Genomic DNA, 18,463 nt, shown 5'->3' on the forward strand with positions numbered 1-18,463 from the left:
CAGACTGTAATGGTGGCAGTAATGTGACAGTGTATGGTCTTATTGTGCTGTATCCATCTCCCCCTAGTGGGAATGATGCTGCACTACAAGCCTATGTGCACCTAGAGATCTTTCATCGATTCTGACGTATTGGTCTTGGCTTTGTATATTCTAGGGCAGGGCTTACCTACAGTGAACTACAAAGCTTATGCACAGGGCCTTGGTTTTGGCTCAGTGTGTTCTGAGGCAGTGCTGCTTACATTTCAGTGATGTTGGATTCCAGTCGGGCGAACTCATCGGAAACCTCTCTGACGTTGTCCAGTAAGGTCTGTGTGCTGGTCAGGGACTTGGCTTGGCTGAGGTCTGTCCCCAACTGGCAGAATGACTTCAGTTGACCTGCTTCCTGCTCCTGCTCCGCTCTCACCTCCTGTAGTAGTAAGGCAGATACAGATATGTTATCTGAAGGTAGCAAACCCTCCCCGACATCTCTTAGAGCATAGTCCCTCTGCCTACTTTCACTTCTCTGTTCAAACAGATATCTATGGTTCTGTAATATTATTAACCATCACCATCCTCTCACCTCTATGGCCTGTAACACTGATATCTAAGGTTCTGCAACTCTATCCTCATATCACCTCTCTGCTTACATTAATATATATGGTTCTGGAACACTTTAAGGGACCATAATGGAAATAATTCATAGACTTAATTAATTTTTTTACCCCCTTTTTCGTGATATCCAATTACGATCTTGTTTCATCGCTGCAACTCCCCAACTGGCTCGGGAGAGGCGAAGGTTGAGTAATGCGTCCTCCGAAACATGACCCGCCAAGCCGCGCTGTATGTTAACACCCGCTCACTTAACCCGGAAGCCAGCTGCACCAATGTGTCGGAGGAAACACCGTTCAACTGACTACCAAAGTCAGCTTGCAGGCGCCTGGCCCGCCACAAAGAGTCGCTAGAGGGCGATGAGCCAAGTAAAGCCCCCCGGGCAAACCCTCCCCTAACCCGGACGATGCTGGGCCAATTGTGCGCCGCCCTATGGGACTCCCGGTCACGGCCGGCTGTGACACAGCAGCCTGGGATCGAACCCCAGGCTGTAGTGACGCCGCAACACTGCGATGCAGTGCCTTAGACCACTGCGCCACTCGGGAGGCTGACTTAAAAAATAAAATATTGATGTACTGTGTGTATATGTATTTTTTTCAAACTGTAAAATAAAATCAATCAATATCTACCATCCCACCCCTCTTACCTCTATGGTCTGTCTGTAGTCCTCCACACTGCGGTCAGGCTGTCCCGCAGGGCTAAGAGCTCTCAGACTGGTCTGAGTAAAACTCTGCAGGTCCGTATTCAGTCTCTCATAGCTCTCCAGCTTGGGCAAGAGCCCCCGGAGCTCAGCCTCCTTCTCGGCCTGCTTGGCCTGCGCCGCAGCGTAGCGCTGGGTCAGGCTCTCTAGTGACCCCTGGAGCCCGGAGGCCGTGGAGGCGTCAGAGCTCTGGAGCAGTTTGGAGACAGAGTCGCAGGTGGCCTCCACGCTGCCCTGTCTGGATAACAGCTCCTGGCGTAGTTTCTGGAACAGAGGGGAAGTGGGTTAAAACAAGTTCATGTAACACAACTGCAAAGTGGACAGTGGAGATGTGTATTAGATGTGAAGGCCAATTTTTTTTAGATAATAGTCTATGTAAATAAGATTTTAAAAACTCTCATAAACAGTATTATAGCAGCTGCAGGCTATTCCATGTTCCATAGTAGACTCCCTGTATTTCTACTATGATACCTGATTCTGTGTGAGGGCGTCCTGGACAGCCTTGGCGGTGGGTTGGATGGGTCCGGGGGTCAGCAGCAGGCCGTCCAGCCAGGCTAGCAGGCCCTTCAGCCCCTCCTGGACACTGACCGACTGGGCTACGGACGTCTGGAGCTGCTCAGCCCGCTCCGACACAGACTTCGACAGAGAGCTGAACCTCTTCTCCAGACCATCTGACAACGGAGAGAGGAAGGAGGAGAGAATGTCAGTGTGGTTACTTTTCTCCATGACGATATAGAATCATTTGTTTAGGTGGATGGATATAAAGACATCAACAGAGATGGGGGTATTAGGGATAGTAAGAAAATGGTCATTACTGTAGATACACTGCATGATCTATGAGGATATGAAGGAAGGGAGGAATAAGATATGAATTGATAATGGGGAAGTGTATGAGACATATAACAATATAGAAGGTTATGAACGGCAGAACAATGGACATGGCTGTGAGCTGGTGTACCTGCAGTGCTGATGATCTCGGCAGCTCTGAGAGTGGGGGACTCCTGTGTGTTGGCCAGCTCTCTGCTTGACCTCCTCACCTTCTCCAACTGGACTGACCGCTCCGCCAGCTCATCCTGCAACAGCTGAACAGAACAAAGAGAGAGAGGGGGAAGAAAAAGAATAGAAAAAGAAGGGGGGAAAAGGAGGAGAAATGTTGAGGTGCAGGGAATCGAAAACAGAGAGAAGTGTTCTAACCTCTCTTCACAAAGATTGAGATGCTGATAATGTTGCCTCTTTCAGTCACATGTATATACAGTATAAAATAATTCAGTACATTTGCATACCCCAGCTACATGCGGTATTTCTATGCTCTCACTCACCTGTACGGCCCGCAGTGTGTTCTGTAGTGTCAGTGTGTCTGTCTCTCCGCTGGGACCGACTATACTCTGGTTCTGTTCCTGGGTGCTGAGCCAGGTGTGGAGCGACACAGCCTCGTCCTGGTACTGCTGGCAGCGCTCCAACAGAGCCGACAGACGCCCGCCCAGATCTGACGACTGGAGAGGGAAGACAAGGGAAAGTAAGCATAGATCAATAAAGATGAACAGGACACCATCTCTACTATGAAAGTACTGTTCAATATCTCTACATACAGCCCACTAGTGGTTATCGCTGTAATATTATTGATTGTTAGATATTATAGCTATATAAAAAGAATGTAAAATTATGAATACGGCTTATATTTCATAGGGACCTTAACTGACTATAGTGCATCTTTCAACGCAATCCCTGCCATTTTGGATATAACCCCCTAGTATGCATTGGTACACCAAGTACAGTAGTAATGAAGAATACAATCCCCCTATTTTATATGAGACCCACCTTGGTGTGCAGGGTGGTGTAGCGGTGGTTGGCGTCCTGTAGCTTGTCAGTGACCAGCTGCTTGGTCTCCTCCAGGGCTGGGTCAGACCCTCCTACCTTCTCCAGAGCCCCTTGGACAGAGTCCAGCACCTTCTGACCAGAGATGGACACAAAGCGCAGGTCTGCCTTGTGGCAGATCACATCCTCGGCCAGCTGGAAGACAATAGGTTCCAGGTCAGTTTGATACAGTCAAGAATGTGTTTGGTTCCAAAGTTTGAAACAGTAAACTTAGCATCTTCAGTGTCTTGACTGTGTGTATACAGCTGACAATAGGAGTGAATATTGCCAATATAAACCCTGAACTATTGTTACAGTAAGCCTTTATTCTTACATCTTGCTAATGTAAACCATCTCTCCATGGCTATGCAATGTAGCTTTTTCACTAACCCACACTAGTATAGGAAAATCAAAAAACAACATGTACCTTCTTGTGCTCTTCCAGTCTTCCCTTCAGGCCCTGTGCGTCCGTCTCTCCTTCCCCCAAGGAACACAGCTCCCCCTCACTATGTTCCAGCCAGGTCCCCAGGCCTCTGTGCTCCTGGAGGAACTTGGCCAGCTCGTCCTTTAGGGCCTCCGAGCGCCTCAGCCTCTCCTGGCAAGCCTGCAGCTTCTCCTGGTGTTGGGTCTGGAGCTGGTCTAGCTGGTCCCGCAGACGGCGTTTCTCCTCGGCTGGTACGGCCGAGTCGGGCTGGACCAGGAGGGAGCGAGCGTTCTGGGACACCTGCATCAGCTGGGCCTGCTGGGCTTGGAGCTGCTGGAGCTCTGCCTGTAGAGGGGTCAAAGATCAAAGATCATAATGGGTAAGAGTGAGCAATAGTGAGGGTTCATCTCAATAGTCTGGAAAGGAGATGAGAGGAAGCCACCTTAGACTATTGGGATGCACGCTGACTATCATTCAATAACCTGTGCCAAGCACCTAAAAAGGCTGTTTTAGAACCCTTTTCTGCAGTATTACGTTTCATAGTGCATTTAATTGTATACCACAACATGAACAAACTTTACTTTTTGTAAATAAACAGCAAGGAGGAAGTCTGACCTGGAGCATGTTGCTGTGTGATTGTAGACCTCCCTCTGGCGATGTGGAGGAGGATGAGGAGAGGTGGTCAGTAACAGTCATGCCAGCCCCTCTCTTCCCAGGCTGGTTCAGGGAGGAGAGCTCCTCTAGCAGCGAGTCCATCTGGACCCGAGTCTCCAGCAGCTCCTCTAGTGCCTTCGCCTATAGAGGAAGGAAATAGAGGGGACACATTAGAACTTGACCAAACAGCACAGATCGGGGTGAGTGTATATTTCTACCAATGAAAGTGCATTCAGGGAAAGAAAGGCCCTTCATCATAATTGACACAGAAAAGGTAAGAGCTTTTCCTCTGGGTTAATTGCCAAACTGTAGCTATTTCCATATTATCTTTTCAATACTCAAAACAATATCCATAAAGATATAATACTTGGACCTTGGTTCCTAAAAGTTGACAATAGTAAAATGGGGATCTAAAGTCCTGTATCCCTTTACCCTCTATGTGCACTGTTAGACAGCAGCGCTGATACTTTAGGCTTACCCTCTGTGTGTTCTGTTGGACGGTGGTGCAGATGGCCGTGTCCAGCTGGGCCAGCGAGGAGTGGGCCGTGTCGGTCAGGGCACTGTACTCCTCCTTCATACGGGAGAGTGCCCCCTGGAGGTTGGCCCTGTCCTCTGGACTCAGGCTGTCACCGTGCTCCGCCAGGAACTCCTCCACCGAGCGGACGGTCTCCGCCACGCCCTCGCCTCTGGTCTGCAGGTCCTTCTGTACTTCCTGGGGGGGAGGGAGAGAGAGGGATGGAGAGGGTCAGATATAGAGAGGTTACAGGTAGTGTAGCATATTTCTCTGGAGCAGGGAATACAAAATTGCATGTGAAGAGAAAGGAGAATATATGCACACTGTTAAGACGCACTGACAGTTTTAATGTAGTCTAGTTCCTATAACTGTGGATCCTCAGAGACCTTCCATGGTCAAAACCTGGCTACCTTAGAAGTCTGGGAGCAACTAAACAACATGTGAGTTCTCCTTTCTTGAGACATGGATGTGAAAATCGGACAGTTTCTCACCTTTAGCTCTCTCTGTTTCTGCTGCAGCACATTCACGTCACCTGACTCTGCTCCCGCTCTTTGATTGGCCAGCACACTGGCAGCTCCAGCCAACCACATCGTAAGGCCTTCCAATTTTTGTGAGCACTCTGCTTTCTGCTGCTGCACCACCTGAGAGCCACAGATGAAGGTAGAAAGAGAGATGGATGGAGGGAAAAGGAGAAATGTAAGCAAAAAGAGAGAGTGAGAAAAGGAGTATTGCCTGTTTTGCTAATAAACAGTGGTCAGTCCATAACGTTAAATCCAACACCTATTGTAGTTTTCCACTCAGTTGAGCAGAAGCACACGAAAACACTTCTCTTCAACACCCATTCACACTTCTGTTAAGTGCACGCTTGCTTCTTTCTAAACCCTTTAATATCATTTGTGCACACTTTGCCAGACGTTGAGCAGGATGTGTCCAGAATTCACACAGCCAGACAGACAGACAGACCGATAGATACAGATATAGAAACAGCATCATCATCAACAGGTCAGTCAAGCCAAAACAACAATCCACAAAGACAATCAAACAAATGGTGTCCTCATTTGGCATTATTTCCTTTCTCCCCATATCGTACGATAGGGGAGAGGAGGGGAAAAAGGAAAGCGTTCAAACCACAGCAAGGCTTCTCTGATTTAAAACTCTCTAGCCTTTTCCGTGGAGGCACTAGCGTATTTCCTTCTGTGGCAATCTGGAAGAGCAAGGCAGACATGTTAATTCACACAGGTGTTATACAGGGACACATGCAGAGGAGCAAACACACGTTGGGCATCGAAGCCTGTGGTGCGTGTTGTTATACCAGTCACTATACTGTGTGTTAGCTTTCACAGCAGCAGCAGCGGTTCTTTGCCAATCTGATGTAGGTGATAAACCTCATTTAGGCATATGGGTGGTTTGTAAATTTGTTAAATAATTATTATTTTTCAAGTTGGTATATTTGCTTTGATGGACATGATTAATAATAGGTATAAGGGTTTGCCAGTTACAAAACATATGTGACAGAAAGTGAGAATTTAAACAATGATAGCATGACCACAAATGTTATATGGTAAAGTATGTTATTACTGATGATTGAATGTATTGAAAATGTATCTGTGAGTATGTTAAACATGCATTCCACCACTCCAATGGGACTGTGGAACATAGCCAGCGGTTTTGCAAACCTCTCTCTCCCTCGCACTCCGTCTCTCGCTTTCTCGCTCCTTCTCCTCCTCTTCTTTTTCCTTGTGTCTGCGCTGCCTCTCCTCCTCCCTCTCTCTCTGGGCGGCGAGGGCGTCGGTCTTGGCGTGGGCTTGGCCAGCGGCTCGGTGGAAGCTCCTCTGGAGCTGTTGTAGCTGCCCCAGGAGTTGCCTGCTCTGTTCGGGAGCCAGGTCCTGAGCCCGCTCTGAGATGAACACCTGGATGTCAAAGGCAAGCGCGTTGACGTCATTGGAGCGTGCCGAAAGAGATGACTGCAACTCCTGAGGAAGAGAGATAGAAAGGAGAGAATGATCTGAGGAATAGCTGGAAATGAGGCAAAGTGTAGGCTGAATCCGAACTAGGTCGATAATTGGACAATTGAAAGTGCACAAGAAGAGGGTACAAGTAAAATGTGAACAGTGTAGGGTGAGTGTGGTAACCTTGCATAGACGGAGCTGTTGTGTGCACTGAGAAGGAGTCTCGCTCTGGGTTTGCCCATCCATTCCTGTAATTTGTGCCTCAGTCTCCTTCAGCCAGAACAGAAGATCCTCTACTCGCCCTCCAAGTGACTTCTGTTCTCCAGTCACTGCCTCCTGAGAGAGAGAAACAAACAGCACTGATTAGCAAAGGGTGCAATAGTGGATTAAACACCAAAAACACACAGATCTCATATTTCAATCCACTATACCATTACCTTATGTGCCTCTCTGTGTGCGCACAGCCCCTGCAGGATGTTTTCAGAAACCCCTCTGGCAGTTTCGTAACCTCGAGCTAAGCTTCGCCCATCCTTCTCCAAGGCCAATAGTAGCTGAGGTGGTACTTCCTGTGGGCGGGGCTCAAGCAGCTGCCCAGCAGCATCCACTTCCTTTTTGACCTGGGATTCTAAATCCCGAAGTTCTAGATCCAAGGTCTGAGATAATAGAAAGGTTGGTCAATTTTGAAACATAAGATTTCTATTGTGGTAACATCATAGATCATACATTTTCAGGTACTAAATATCTTACCTCTGTCTGTTTGATGATGTCATCAAGGGCAATGAGGCTGCGACCAATCGACTGTTGCTGCTGTTGCTTGAGGCGAACCTCGATGTGTCTCACCATAGAGAGCAGAGCCACAATTTGCTGGTCATGTTCCAGGAATTCCTGGCGGAGCAACGAGGACTGATGGAAAGGGAATGTCAGATAAGCATCAGTCTGGATGGCAATTTTCCAATAAAAATAGACATTTGACAGCTTATTATTGGGTTACACAATTCAGATAATGTATGATCAAGTAGAGACAATTTGCTTTTCACCTACTAAATGCATCAATTGCTTACCTTTCCCGTCTTAGCTGGGCTCTTCTCTTTCCTTATCTCCAATTCTTGTATTTCACCCTCCTCCCAGCTCTCTGTTGTATCAGATTCGGGTACCTCTGTTGTATCAGATTCAACAATCTCATTTGCATCAGACTGTGGGGTCTCATCAGACCAGGACTGTCCTGATTCTGTGGAATCCTCAAGGTACTGTTCTTCTTTACACTCAGTTTCAGTGGGACTGTCACGTTTCTGCTCCTGCTGTTGTTGTTCTTGCTGCTGTTTCTTTTTCTTCCCTTTGCCAGTAGTTTTAGCTGGCTGGGTATCAGGTGCCACAGAGGCCTCCTCAGGTATACTAATTATTAGTTGTTCAATGTCCTTGCCAAGTGGATCAGTTTGTTTGCTCAGAGACCTGTCCTCCTCAGTATCTTTCACCAGATGTGCATCAGTTTCCTCTGTGGGCTTAGCAGTCTGGGTACATGGAGCCACAGAGGCCTTGACCAGATGGGCGCCTGACATGGATACAAGGGCTTCAGGAGAGGCATCCACAATGTCAATAATACAATGGGTGTCTGGGTGGACATCCTTCTCAGGTGTACCAATCCTAAATTGTTCAATGTCCTTGCCATGTGGATCAGTTTCTCTCCCCAAAGAAATGTCCTCAGTTTTCTCCTCAAGATGTGCATTGATTTGGTATGGTGCAGTGGTGTGGGTTGATCTTTGTTGATTGGTGTCAACTCCACTAGGACTCTTGGTAGAGGCAGCCATTTTGTTCATCTCATCACCACTTGCCACTGTTGTTACATCACTGTCTGGTTGATTGTCTTGCTGCTTCTCAATCTTCTGCTCATCCCCAGAGACTGAGCTCTCTAGATCAGCCGGTGTGGATTTCACTTCAGAATCTGCTCTATTGTGGATGGACGGTTTCTCCTCTGTCGCAGGTTCAACTTTTTCTAACACTTTATGCATCTTAGACTTTTTGTTCTTCTTATTTTTATTTCCCGGCATCATCTCTTTAAGCTGGTCTGTTTGAGATCTAGCCTTGTTCTTTCCTTCTTCAATCTGGTCTAACAGAGCCTTCTCCCCTTTCTCTCCTTTTTTAGCCTGGTCTGGTAGAGCCTTCTCCTCTTTCTCTCCTTTTTTAGCCTGGCCTGGTAGAGCCTTCTCCTCTTTCTCTCCTTTTTTAGCCTGGCCTGGTAGAGCCTTCTCCCCTTTCTCTCCTTTTTTAGCCTGGTCTGGTAGAGCCTTCTCCCCTTTCTCTCCTTTTTTAGCCTGGTCTGGTAGAGCCTTCTCCCCTTTCTCTCCTTTTTTAGCCTGGTCTGGTAGAGCCTTCTCCCCTTTCTCTCCTTTTTTAGCCTGGCCTGGTAGAGCCTTCTCCTCTTTCTCTCCTTTTTTAGCCTGGTCTGGTAGAGCCTTCTCCCCTTTCTCTCCTTTTTTAGCCTGGCCTGGTAGAGCCTTCTCCTCTTTCTCTCCTTTTTTAGCCTGGTCTGGTAGAGCCTTCTCCCCTTTCTCTCCTTTTTTAGCCTGGCCTGGTAGAGCCTTCTCCTCTTTCTCTCCTTTTTTAGCCTGGCCTGGTAGAGCCTTCTCCTCTTTCTCTCCTTTTTTAGCCTGGTCTGGTAGAGCCTTCTCCCCTTTCTCTCCTTTTTTAGCCTGGCCTGGTAGAGCCTTCTCCCCTTTCTCTCCTTTTTTAGCCTGGTCTGGTAGAGCCTTCTCCTCTTTCGCTCCTTCTTTAGCCTGATATGGCTGAGCTTTTTCCACTTCCTCTGCTGCTACAGGTATCATAGAATGGTCAGGCAGAACTTTCTCTCTTTCTCCTTCTTCCTTCTTGTCAATTCCTTTACCCTCCCTCTCTTCTGGTAAAACCTCTGGACTCCCCACAGTCTTAACTTCCTCTACAGATGTCACCAAACTCTCCTTCTTCCCCACTCCCTGACGCAGTGCCTCTAGCTTATCTGCAGCTTGCTTCTCACTAACACCTCGCCCAAACACCTTCCTCAGGATACTCTCTTTTGCCTTCCGTAAAAGGGCCTCTTTGTCATTTGATGCTGGGGTGGTTTTCAGCGTGAATTCCACCTCTTTCCTATCCTTATGCTCCTGTTGTCCAGTCTGTTGAGAAACTGTCTCCACCCCATCTGTTTCACTCTTTTCCACAATCTGCGCCCCCTCCCTCTTTTGCTCATCCTTAGAAACTCTATTATGAATGGATACTCTATCATGGATGGATGATCTCTCCTCTGTCACAGGATCAACCTTCTCTGATGCTATAAGTATCTTAGACGTTTTGTTCTTCTCTACCCAGCATTGGTCCTCGAAGACCTTGTACTCTGTACCATCTCTCTCTACCTCAAGAGCATCTTCTATCGCTCCTGGTGGAACTGTAGAACCTTCCCTTACTTTGCCAATATCTTCTGGATCTCCAAACCTCTCAACAGTCTGTGCCTTTGCACCTTTGATGGCAGATTGAACATCTTGCACAAGTGACTCCTCTTTCTCCTGTGGGGTAACATAACCTCTGGTGGACTCAACACCCTTATCCTTACCATCTGATTGTGCATTCTGGTCTTTGTTTTCCATTTTCAGAATATCAGCTTTTTCTGAGGGTCTTTGCTCAATGTCAACCTCCTTCCCTTTTCCTTTCGTCTTATTCTTCCTCTTCTTTTTGCTCTTACCTACGACCTCCTTAGAAGGGGGTGATGCATGCCCAAGATCATCACTCTCTGTGACCTCAATCTTTGTGTCCCTCTCTACCACATTTGTCTTCCCTTCATCTCTCTCAACTAGGGTAGACATATCTATGCTGCCCTCTTGATCCCCACCTTCTCTGCCAATGGCCCATGTCGAGTCCATCCGTGGTTCTTTGCCCATAGCAGACTGCCCCTGCTGCATGACTGAACTACTTTCACAAACTGATCTAGACTCCTTTTTATTATCATTTTCTGGTGGTCGAACAGTAACATCTTGCGGAGTCTCCATCTCCTGAAGGGCCTGATGAAGCCTTTTCTCTGCATTGATTGCAAACTGAGCCAACAAATTGATTGACTGGTCTGACTCAATTTCAAATGACTTCCCGGCTATTGAGACCTGTTCATCTTCCATCTCTTCTTCAATGTGAACAGAGCCACGGTGTTGCAGATCTTCTGACTGCTTGTATGTTCCAGCTTCTAGAGTCTTTGCAATGTCCTCTGTGATCATCAAAGGGTTATACCCCTTTTCTGACTCTTCTGGATGTGGGGATGGAGAAATCACTTCAGAGCTTTCAATAATGATTTTGGTTTGGCTGTCTGGACTGGATATTGATAATGTGACTGCAGGACTATAGGTCCCATTTGAAGAGGCAACGGGTGTTGAACTATCCTCATCATCACATTCTACTTCCATGGAGCTCAAGTTGTCCTGGAGTTCTGCAGCCATTTCTCTGGATATAAGCCCATCTTTGACAGCTTTTTTCAGGCTAGAGACTCTCTGCCCTGTGGAAGGGTCAAGCAAGCCCCCTTTCAGAACCTGGTTGGAGGCAATGAGCCTGGCCATATGTTCTCCCACCAGTCCTTTCTTTGAGGCTTTAGGCAGAGGGAGCCTAGCTCCATCGGAAATATCAATAATCCCTCCAGAGTCTGCCTGGCTCTGCAACATTCTGAGTGCTGGGACCGGATCAACTTGTTGAGATGCAATAGCTTTAGCTAAGTTTAGGATTTCACCTGTTTGCTTATCCTGGATTCCCTTGAAAGGATTCACTTCCAAGAAGCGCTTTCCACTCTTAATGTCAATCTTGCCTTGGTTTACAAGGTCAGAGTAAGGCACAATTTGGGCACTTTGTGGATCCAACACACCTTGTGTTATACCTGGAGAAACCATTGCTTTCTTGGCAGTGCTCTCATCGAGCAGACCATCGGAGACAGCCTCTGTCAATGTAAGTCTACACTTTAAATCAGGGTCCAAAATGGCACCTGTGGATGCCTGGAGGAGGGCAGCATCTGGGTTTGAAGAGAGGGCTACCTCCCCCTGACATGCTCTCTCTAACTCCCTCAGTTCTGGGGCTAAGGCACGGTCTACCAGACCTCGCTGCAAAGCATCAGCAACTGACAGTCTAACTCCAGAGTTGTGGTGCACGATGCCACCCTCCGCAACTTGCTGGGACAAGGCTTGATAGACTTCCTCCTGCCCAAGTAATCCTCTTTCAAGGGCCTGCTTTAGGGGAACAGGTGACTTAGTTTTGGGATCTACAACCCCATCCATTTGCAGCTGCAACATTGCTTTGGTGAGCGCTGCATCTGGGTCTGAGCATTTTCCACGGTATGATTTCTCCAACGCAACTAGCTTCTCTCTTTGGTCCTCCTCTATCAGCCCAAGGTTGGCTGCCAGGGTAACAGACACTTTCTTGTCCCTTAGCAGGTCAACCACTCCCCCTGAGACCACCTGGGCCTCCAGAAGCCGAGCAGCCGTGTTGGAGTCTATCAGGCCTGCCTGAGCAGCATCCTTCAGGGTACAAATCTTCCCCTTCTCTACATCCACTACCCCTGCCAGGGTCTTCTCTGATTTCAGCACACTCCACATCAGGTCTTCGTCAAGCAGACCCTCCTGCATCACATCCTCCGTGCTCAGGGATTCGCATGCACTGACATCCAGGAAACCTCCGAAAAGCCCTGCCTTGGCCATCAGCTTGACTGCAGTGTGTCCAGGGAGGACCCCCTGAGCCACGGCTTCATCTGGGAGAAGCCGCTGCCTTCCTTCCGTCAGTAGACCCCCTTGCAGAAGCTCTGAGGCCAACCTTTCCAGCTCAACTTCCTCCTCACTCTTCACCGCTGCTGCCTCTAAACTCATAACCTGGGGTTGGGTCTTCACTGTGACCCTCTGAGCAGCCTTCATAGTATGCTTAACTCCAACACTCACAGGCACGCTCTCCTTTTCATTCGTCTCTGATGGTGGGATAGCAGGTTCTTTGAAGGATTGGGTTGGCATCAGAGTCTCTGCCTCGGTCTTTAATGGTGCTGAGTACATTTCTGAGGCTGCTACAAGTCTACTGTCAATGTCTTCCATGAGTGAGTCCTTATCCTTTGTCTTTTTGTGACCTCTATCTCTTGCTCCCTCTGATTCAATCTCTACCAGCCCCTCTTCATACGAGTCTGTAATGAATTGCTTTTCCGGTAGTCCAGCTGTGGGTTGGACACTTTCAAAAACAACAATTTCATCCTTTTCACCTTTTACTTCTCTATGTACACCTCCATCTACCTCCTCACTTATTCTCATGGTTGACTCAAGGCCTACCTGTCCCATCTCATTAATTCCAGTTTGCTTAGCCTGCAATATCATGTCAGATGTACCATCCCATCCTTGACTATCAGCTTCTTCTAACATCTTTCTGGAGGAAATATCTATTTCAGACAAGCTGAATATAGCACTTCTTTCCTGGACCTCTCCAATTTCCCTCGTCTGCTGATTATCCACCAAACGTATAATTGGCACTACTTCCATAAACTCCTGTCTTTCTGAAGTCAAACTCAACCCTGCCTCAACCACTACAGGTATAGGATCCACATTGATCAGACCAGTAGCAGCCTTGACAAGTTCCACCAGCTCAGGCTCGAGCAACACTAAGCGCTGGCCAGAATGGGAATCCATATAACTGTGGGTCATTAAATGGAAAAGCAGGCGGTGATGTGCCTGCTCCTCAGGGGCCATCTCCTCCAGGAATGAGGGGTCACATGTGAGCCCTGGGGAAGAGGCAGGGGGTGAGGAGGGAGGGGATGACCCAGTGGAGCCCCAGCTTAGGCGATTTAGTTTTGGGGAGCCTGACTGGTTCATGTTGTGTAGCACATCTGGGATCTGAATCTCCTTCAAAATCTCAGCCACTTTGGGTTCAAGGACCTCCTTAGCCTGATTTAGGGACACAACCTTGGGGATTTCAGGAAGGTACAGGGCACCTATCGTGTGGCGTTGTCTCAGGATGTTCCGAGCCAGCTCTCCCGAGATTACCCCTTGTTGTAGAGCCTCTGCAATTGGCAGCAGCTCCCCTGACTCAGGCCAGAGCAATCCCATAAAAGCCCAGAGGGACTCGAGCACCAGCAGAGCAAGACGAGGTGAGAGCAGGTCCCTCTGGATGGCTTCCTCCACCCCTAGGCGCTCCCCACTTACAGGGTCTAGTATCCCACCACTCTGCAGCTGGCGGGTCAGCATGGCACAGGCCAGGTCCAGGTCCATCAGATTGTGACGCACAGCCTCATCCACAGTCAGCCGGCGTCCCGAACGGGGGTCAGTGATCCCACCAGCAAATAGCTGGGCCTCCAGCAATCTCACTGTAACTTGCCTGTCAATCAGACTCTCTTGGACAGCGCGGAAGATCCCAACCTTCCTGCCGGAAGGGAGGCAGACAGTGCCTCCTGGCTGCTGTTTGACTGGCAGCAAATGCAAGCCGGTTTCATCGCTGAGGACGCAGCGCTGCTGCAGTTCAGACAGATTCAGCTTTTCAGCTGTGTTGGGGTCAACGAGCTCCCGCCGATTGACTCGTGATCTGAGCTTGGTGTAGACCCTTGGAGTCAGCAGGCCCATTTCTCCAGCACTATCCAAGGTCAGTCTTCTTCCTCCTAACTCCCTCAGGCCTCCTGTGTTCATCTGCAGCTCCAGGATACGCAGCCCCAACTCCTCTCTGATAAGGCCCTCCTCCATGGCTGCAGCCACTGGGAGGAGCTGGCCCTCCAGTTGTTCTGTCTGGTCGACAAGATGCAAGGCACTTTCCAGCTCTGATAGGGATTGGCTGATGTGACTATCAATCAGGCCACAGTTGAGGCCCTCTTCCAGTGATAGGCTCACAGGGGAGACAGGCTGAAACAACCCGCCCATGGTGAGCTGGGCCTCCAATAAGACATGGCAGGTGTCCTGATCAATGAGGCCACGCTGTGCAGCTTGGAAGACTGGGACGGTTTCCATGGTGCCCAGGTCAATAACTCCGCCAATGGCAGCTTGGCTCTGTGAAGAGAAACAAAGAAAGTGAATATTTGAACTTCCTTCTACTTACACACTTTGCTTAACAGTCTGATGAGTACTTTGCTGAGGAACCCATAGGCCGTAAGTATCCAGCAAGAAAAAATAACCCTTCACCCAAGAGTCATAATAATTATTTCAACATAATTATGGTGATAAAAGCATATTTCAATAGATACAATATGATTTGATATAGTATTAATCTTTTTTTTTTATTATTATTTTTACTTGTATCCCCGCATGTACCCACATTATTTCTCTTTCGTCATGGCACAAGAACACTTACCTCTGTTTTACAATGCACTAAGCATGCTACATAGCGAACAGAAATGCAGAAAACCCATATACCACGAAACCTCCATAAGGGAGGTAAAGAAAACCGCAAAGGAAGGAGAGAAGAACAGAACATAGAGAAGAAGATACAGCTAGAAAAGGCAGGTCAGATCGGAAGCAACAGTAAGAGAAAGCGAGCACTACTTACCGTACGGGGCTGGCCCGTGATGCACACACACTAACAGGCCGAGGGCTCGGCAGATTGAGGAGCGACAGATGAGAAGCTTGGTGTTAGGATTCTGCATGCCATCTACCTGAGGCGCTGCCTGGATGGCCCTGACTCACCTGACTGACACTCCATTTCAATAGACTCACTATACTATAGACTCCATAGGCTTTGGACCATTCACTAGCTATGGCTGAGAGGCATAATTTACCATGGACTACGGTTCACTGGCTCATTACAAAAGGATTTTCTCAAATCTGACTTACTGATTCTTTGCTCACTGGCTAAGTAACAGAATACATAGAATAGCTCAATTTAAATATAGATAATAGGATTCTGCATCATACTGACTTGGCCTAACTTCAGTCCCTCTAATGCTTTGCTCAGAGCTGGATGTCCTTGATTCTCTTCTGGCAGCTGTTAGTGATTTTGAAGCAAAATGCTGATTATTTCACACATTAATGCATTAGACGGCACAAACATATACACCCACGCTCACAGACACACTGATCTGGACACATCATGCTCAAACGGTGAAGAGGGGGTTTGCGTAGCTGGCCTCTGATGCTCACACTACACCAACACTGGCAGTTCGACATTCTTCTCTGACAAGTGCTTTGATGCAACGTGTGTACATTTTTCTTGAGTGTATAGAACTCCCCATAAAACCACACCCCATTCATAGAAAAAACCCTTGTGGGTGGGAATTTACACGCACACACCAACACACTCATTATTCACTCTCATACAGTATATCACTGATACACTCTGTACGTCACGGTACATGCTCACACGCATACAATCACATTTGGACTGATGTATATGGGGGGACTTGACAGTGTGGTTGGATTTCGACTATGTGAACGAATATGTGCATGTGTTTATGAAGAGTATATGTACCGTATTTTCCGCACTATAAGGCGCACCGGAGTATAATCCGCAGCAGCTAAATTGAATGATGTGTACATATATAAGCCGCACTGGACTATAAGCCGCAGGTGTTTTAATGTTTAATTACCATATGTAAGGGTTCGTGCACAGAGGGGATTGTCGGGAAAGAGACAAACTGTCTCGCTCTCGTAATGTCTGTCTGTCTTGCTCTCGTTCTGTCTCTCGTACCACTCTCGGTTCGACTTTTACTTTTGCGCGCTACCTGTCTCACTCATTTCCGGCCTCCAGCTTTTCCTGCTGGAGCCCGCCGCTTAAAGGTGGGGGGCGCGGACCTGTCATAGAGCCCATAGAGTTAAAGTTGGTGGACCGTAACCTGTAAAATCCATAGATTTAGGAGGTCTTCTAGTGGCCGTTAGCTGTAAAAATCCATAGATTAGCTGCACCGTTATATAAGCCGCAGGGTCGAAAAATGGGAAAAAAGGGGCGGCTTATAGTCCGAAAATTACGGTATGTGCTTTTGTAGGTTTATGGACGAAACATAAGGTAGTCTACGGAACATGTGTGGGGACAGTAAATGACCATTGTAATTTAGGGTCACACCTATTGTCTACAAATGAGTGCTCAGAAGTGATATGGAGCATATGGAAGGGTGACTGAATGTGCTCTAACATGGGTGACTATCTTGTGACTTTGATGGCGGACTTTGATGGCGCACCTCCTATCAAAAAGCTACTATAGCTAAATGGTAGCATGACTTCTTCGGCTCTACAACTACTATACCAATCGGGGGCCATAGATTAGCCATTAAGCAGATGTGTTTGATGATGATGGTGATGGCAATGATGATAGGTGACATGATTGCAAGCGGGTTGTTGAGTGCAAGTGAGGGAGAGCTCACTCCATGCAATTACACAAAATGGCTGTTAAACCAAACCAAGTCTATGAGTCAACAACATTCAGTATGGGGGATGATGGTGGTGATGATGGGTGTCAAAAAATGCACACAGTGACGGGCAACACACAACATGCGACATACTCTCGCTTGCACACAAACACGCTCAGCTCGAGGAAATATTCAATTTCAGAACCTCAAATTCACAATAGGCAGACAGACATTGTCAGTGAGCAACACACTTGAATAGCAATATCGTAAGCTCGCATTGGCAACTCGCAAGTGAGTTTATGGTTTTAGCCGCAACCTCCCTTCTCCTCTCTCTTCCCTTGCTTTCCCGGTCACCCTCCCTCCATCCGCTCTACCTTTCTCTGCTCCTCTTTGGCCTGCTCTTGTTCCAGCTGTTGCAGTTGGGCAGAGGAACGGTCACACAGCTGGCTGTAGGTGGCCGTCAGCTCATCCAGCTGGGAGGTCACCTGGGCACGTTCCTCTGGGGACAACCTAGAGGACAAACGTTTCTGTCAGTTTGAACTTGTGTGTGTGTGTGTGTGTGGTGGGGCTTGCCACATGCATGTGGTGTGTGGATAAAGGTGAGATGTTAATGAGTGAGTATACAGTTTTTGTGTGTTTATACAGTGGTATGCATGTGTGTATGACAAATCTGAACTTACTTGTTGGCCTGTTTAGACATCAGGAAGACTTGGGTGTTCCTGATAGCCTTAGCCACCTCCTCCTTCTTAGCCGCTAACTGCTCACTGACGGCCTATAAACACAACTCAAATGATTAAAACAAAGTGATAAACACTGGTATTTTTCTTTTATAGGCTAAGAGAGTGTGGTAGAAGAAAGACAGTAGATGCATAAAATGTAATTCCATAATATACTAAATGCATTTAATATTTCTGTACCTGCTGCGCTGTGATGGATGACTCGGCGGAGGGGCCCTGAAGGCCTTTGACCCAGCCCAGCAGCTCTGACACCTGGCTTACTCTCTGCTGCCTCTCCTCCTCCACCTCTTTCTGGGGGGGGGGGGTTCAGGGATCATGTCACCGTGATAGAAATGTATTGGCGGTATAGATAATAAATCCCACCAACACAGAGGAAGGTTGAAGAAACCAGAACAGAGAGAATGAAAAAAAAGAGCGAGACATACCTCTTCTTCCTCTAGTCTTCTCAGTGCATCGCTGATGTACTTGACGTGTTGCGTCGTCAAGGTAACCAGGGCTGTGTAGCGTGTGCGCATATCCATGAACTGGAATGGCAAATCAATATTTTGGCTTTTGGCTTCACACAATGATATTGACACATATTTCTATAAAAACATTAGCCACATTACATTGTGACGATCGTCTCCCTCTCCTTACCTCCTGTGTGATGGCGTCTGATGAAGAGTGCATCCTCCTCCTCTTCACAGTAGATTTCTGGGTCGACTCCACAAAGGCTCTGAATGTCATCAGCTGCAGCTCATAGTCCTGATGGACACATG

The 18,463-nt window shown here is 47.8% G+C and overlaps 1 protein-coding gene across 1 annotated transcript in view; it reads right to left on the bottom strand.

The window, feature by feature from the left end:
* Positions 1-18,463, bottom strand: part of LOC311132497 (microtubule-actin cross-linking factor 1, isoforms 1/2/3/4/5-like) — a 235,581-nt gene that overhangs the window by 74,574 nt on the left and 142,544 nt on the right. Inside the window, exons 31-50 of the mRNA XM_084165778.1 lie at positions 18,342-18,449; positions 18,131-18,229; positions 17,886-17,996; positions 17,649-17,740; positions 17,343-17,478; positions 7,745-14,680; positions 7,431-7,586; positions 7,121-7,336; positions 6,867-7,019; positions 6,411-6,707; positions 5,226-5,375; positions 4,699-4,932; positions 4,182-4,361; positions 3,570-3,911; positions 3,107-3,298; positions 2,608-2,781; positions 2,247-2,370; positions 1,760-1,959; positions 1,235-1,552; positions 240-406 (exon numbers count right to left, since the gene is read on the bottom strand). Of these exons, the coding sequence (XP_084021904.1) occupies positions 240-406; positions 1,235-1,552; positions 1,760-1,959; positions 2,247-2,370; positions 2,608-2,781; positions 3,107-3,298; positions 3,570-3,911; positions 4,182-4,361; positions 4,699-4,932; positions 5,226-5,375; positions 6,411-6,707; positions 6,867-7,019; positions 7,121-7,336; positions 7,431-7,586; positions 7,745-14,680; positions 17,343-17,478; positions 17,649-17,740; positions 17,886-17,996; positions 18,131-18,229; positions 18,342-18,449 (10,385 nt within the window). The remainder of the gene's footprint in view (positions 1-239; positions 407-1,234; positions 1,553-1,759; positions 1,960-2,246; positions 2,371-2,607; positions 2,782-3,106; positions 3,299-3,569; positions 3,912-4,181; positions 4,362-4,698; positions 4,933-5,225; positions 5,376-6,410; positions 6,708-6,866; positions 7,020-7,120; positions 7,337-7,430; positions 7,587-7,744; positions 14,681-17,342; positions 17,479-17,648; positions 17,741-17,885; positions 17,997-18,130; positions 18,230-18,341; positions 18,450-18,463) is intronic.

The sequence above is a fragment of the Coregonus lavaretus genome (assembly GCF_964263955.1).
Source record: "Coregonus lavaretus genome assembly, chromosome: 7".
In the NCBI taxonomy this organism is placed as follows: Eukaryota; Metazoa; Chordata; class Actinopteri; order Salmoniformes; family Salmonidae; genus Coregonus; species Coregonus lavaretus.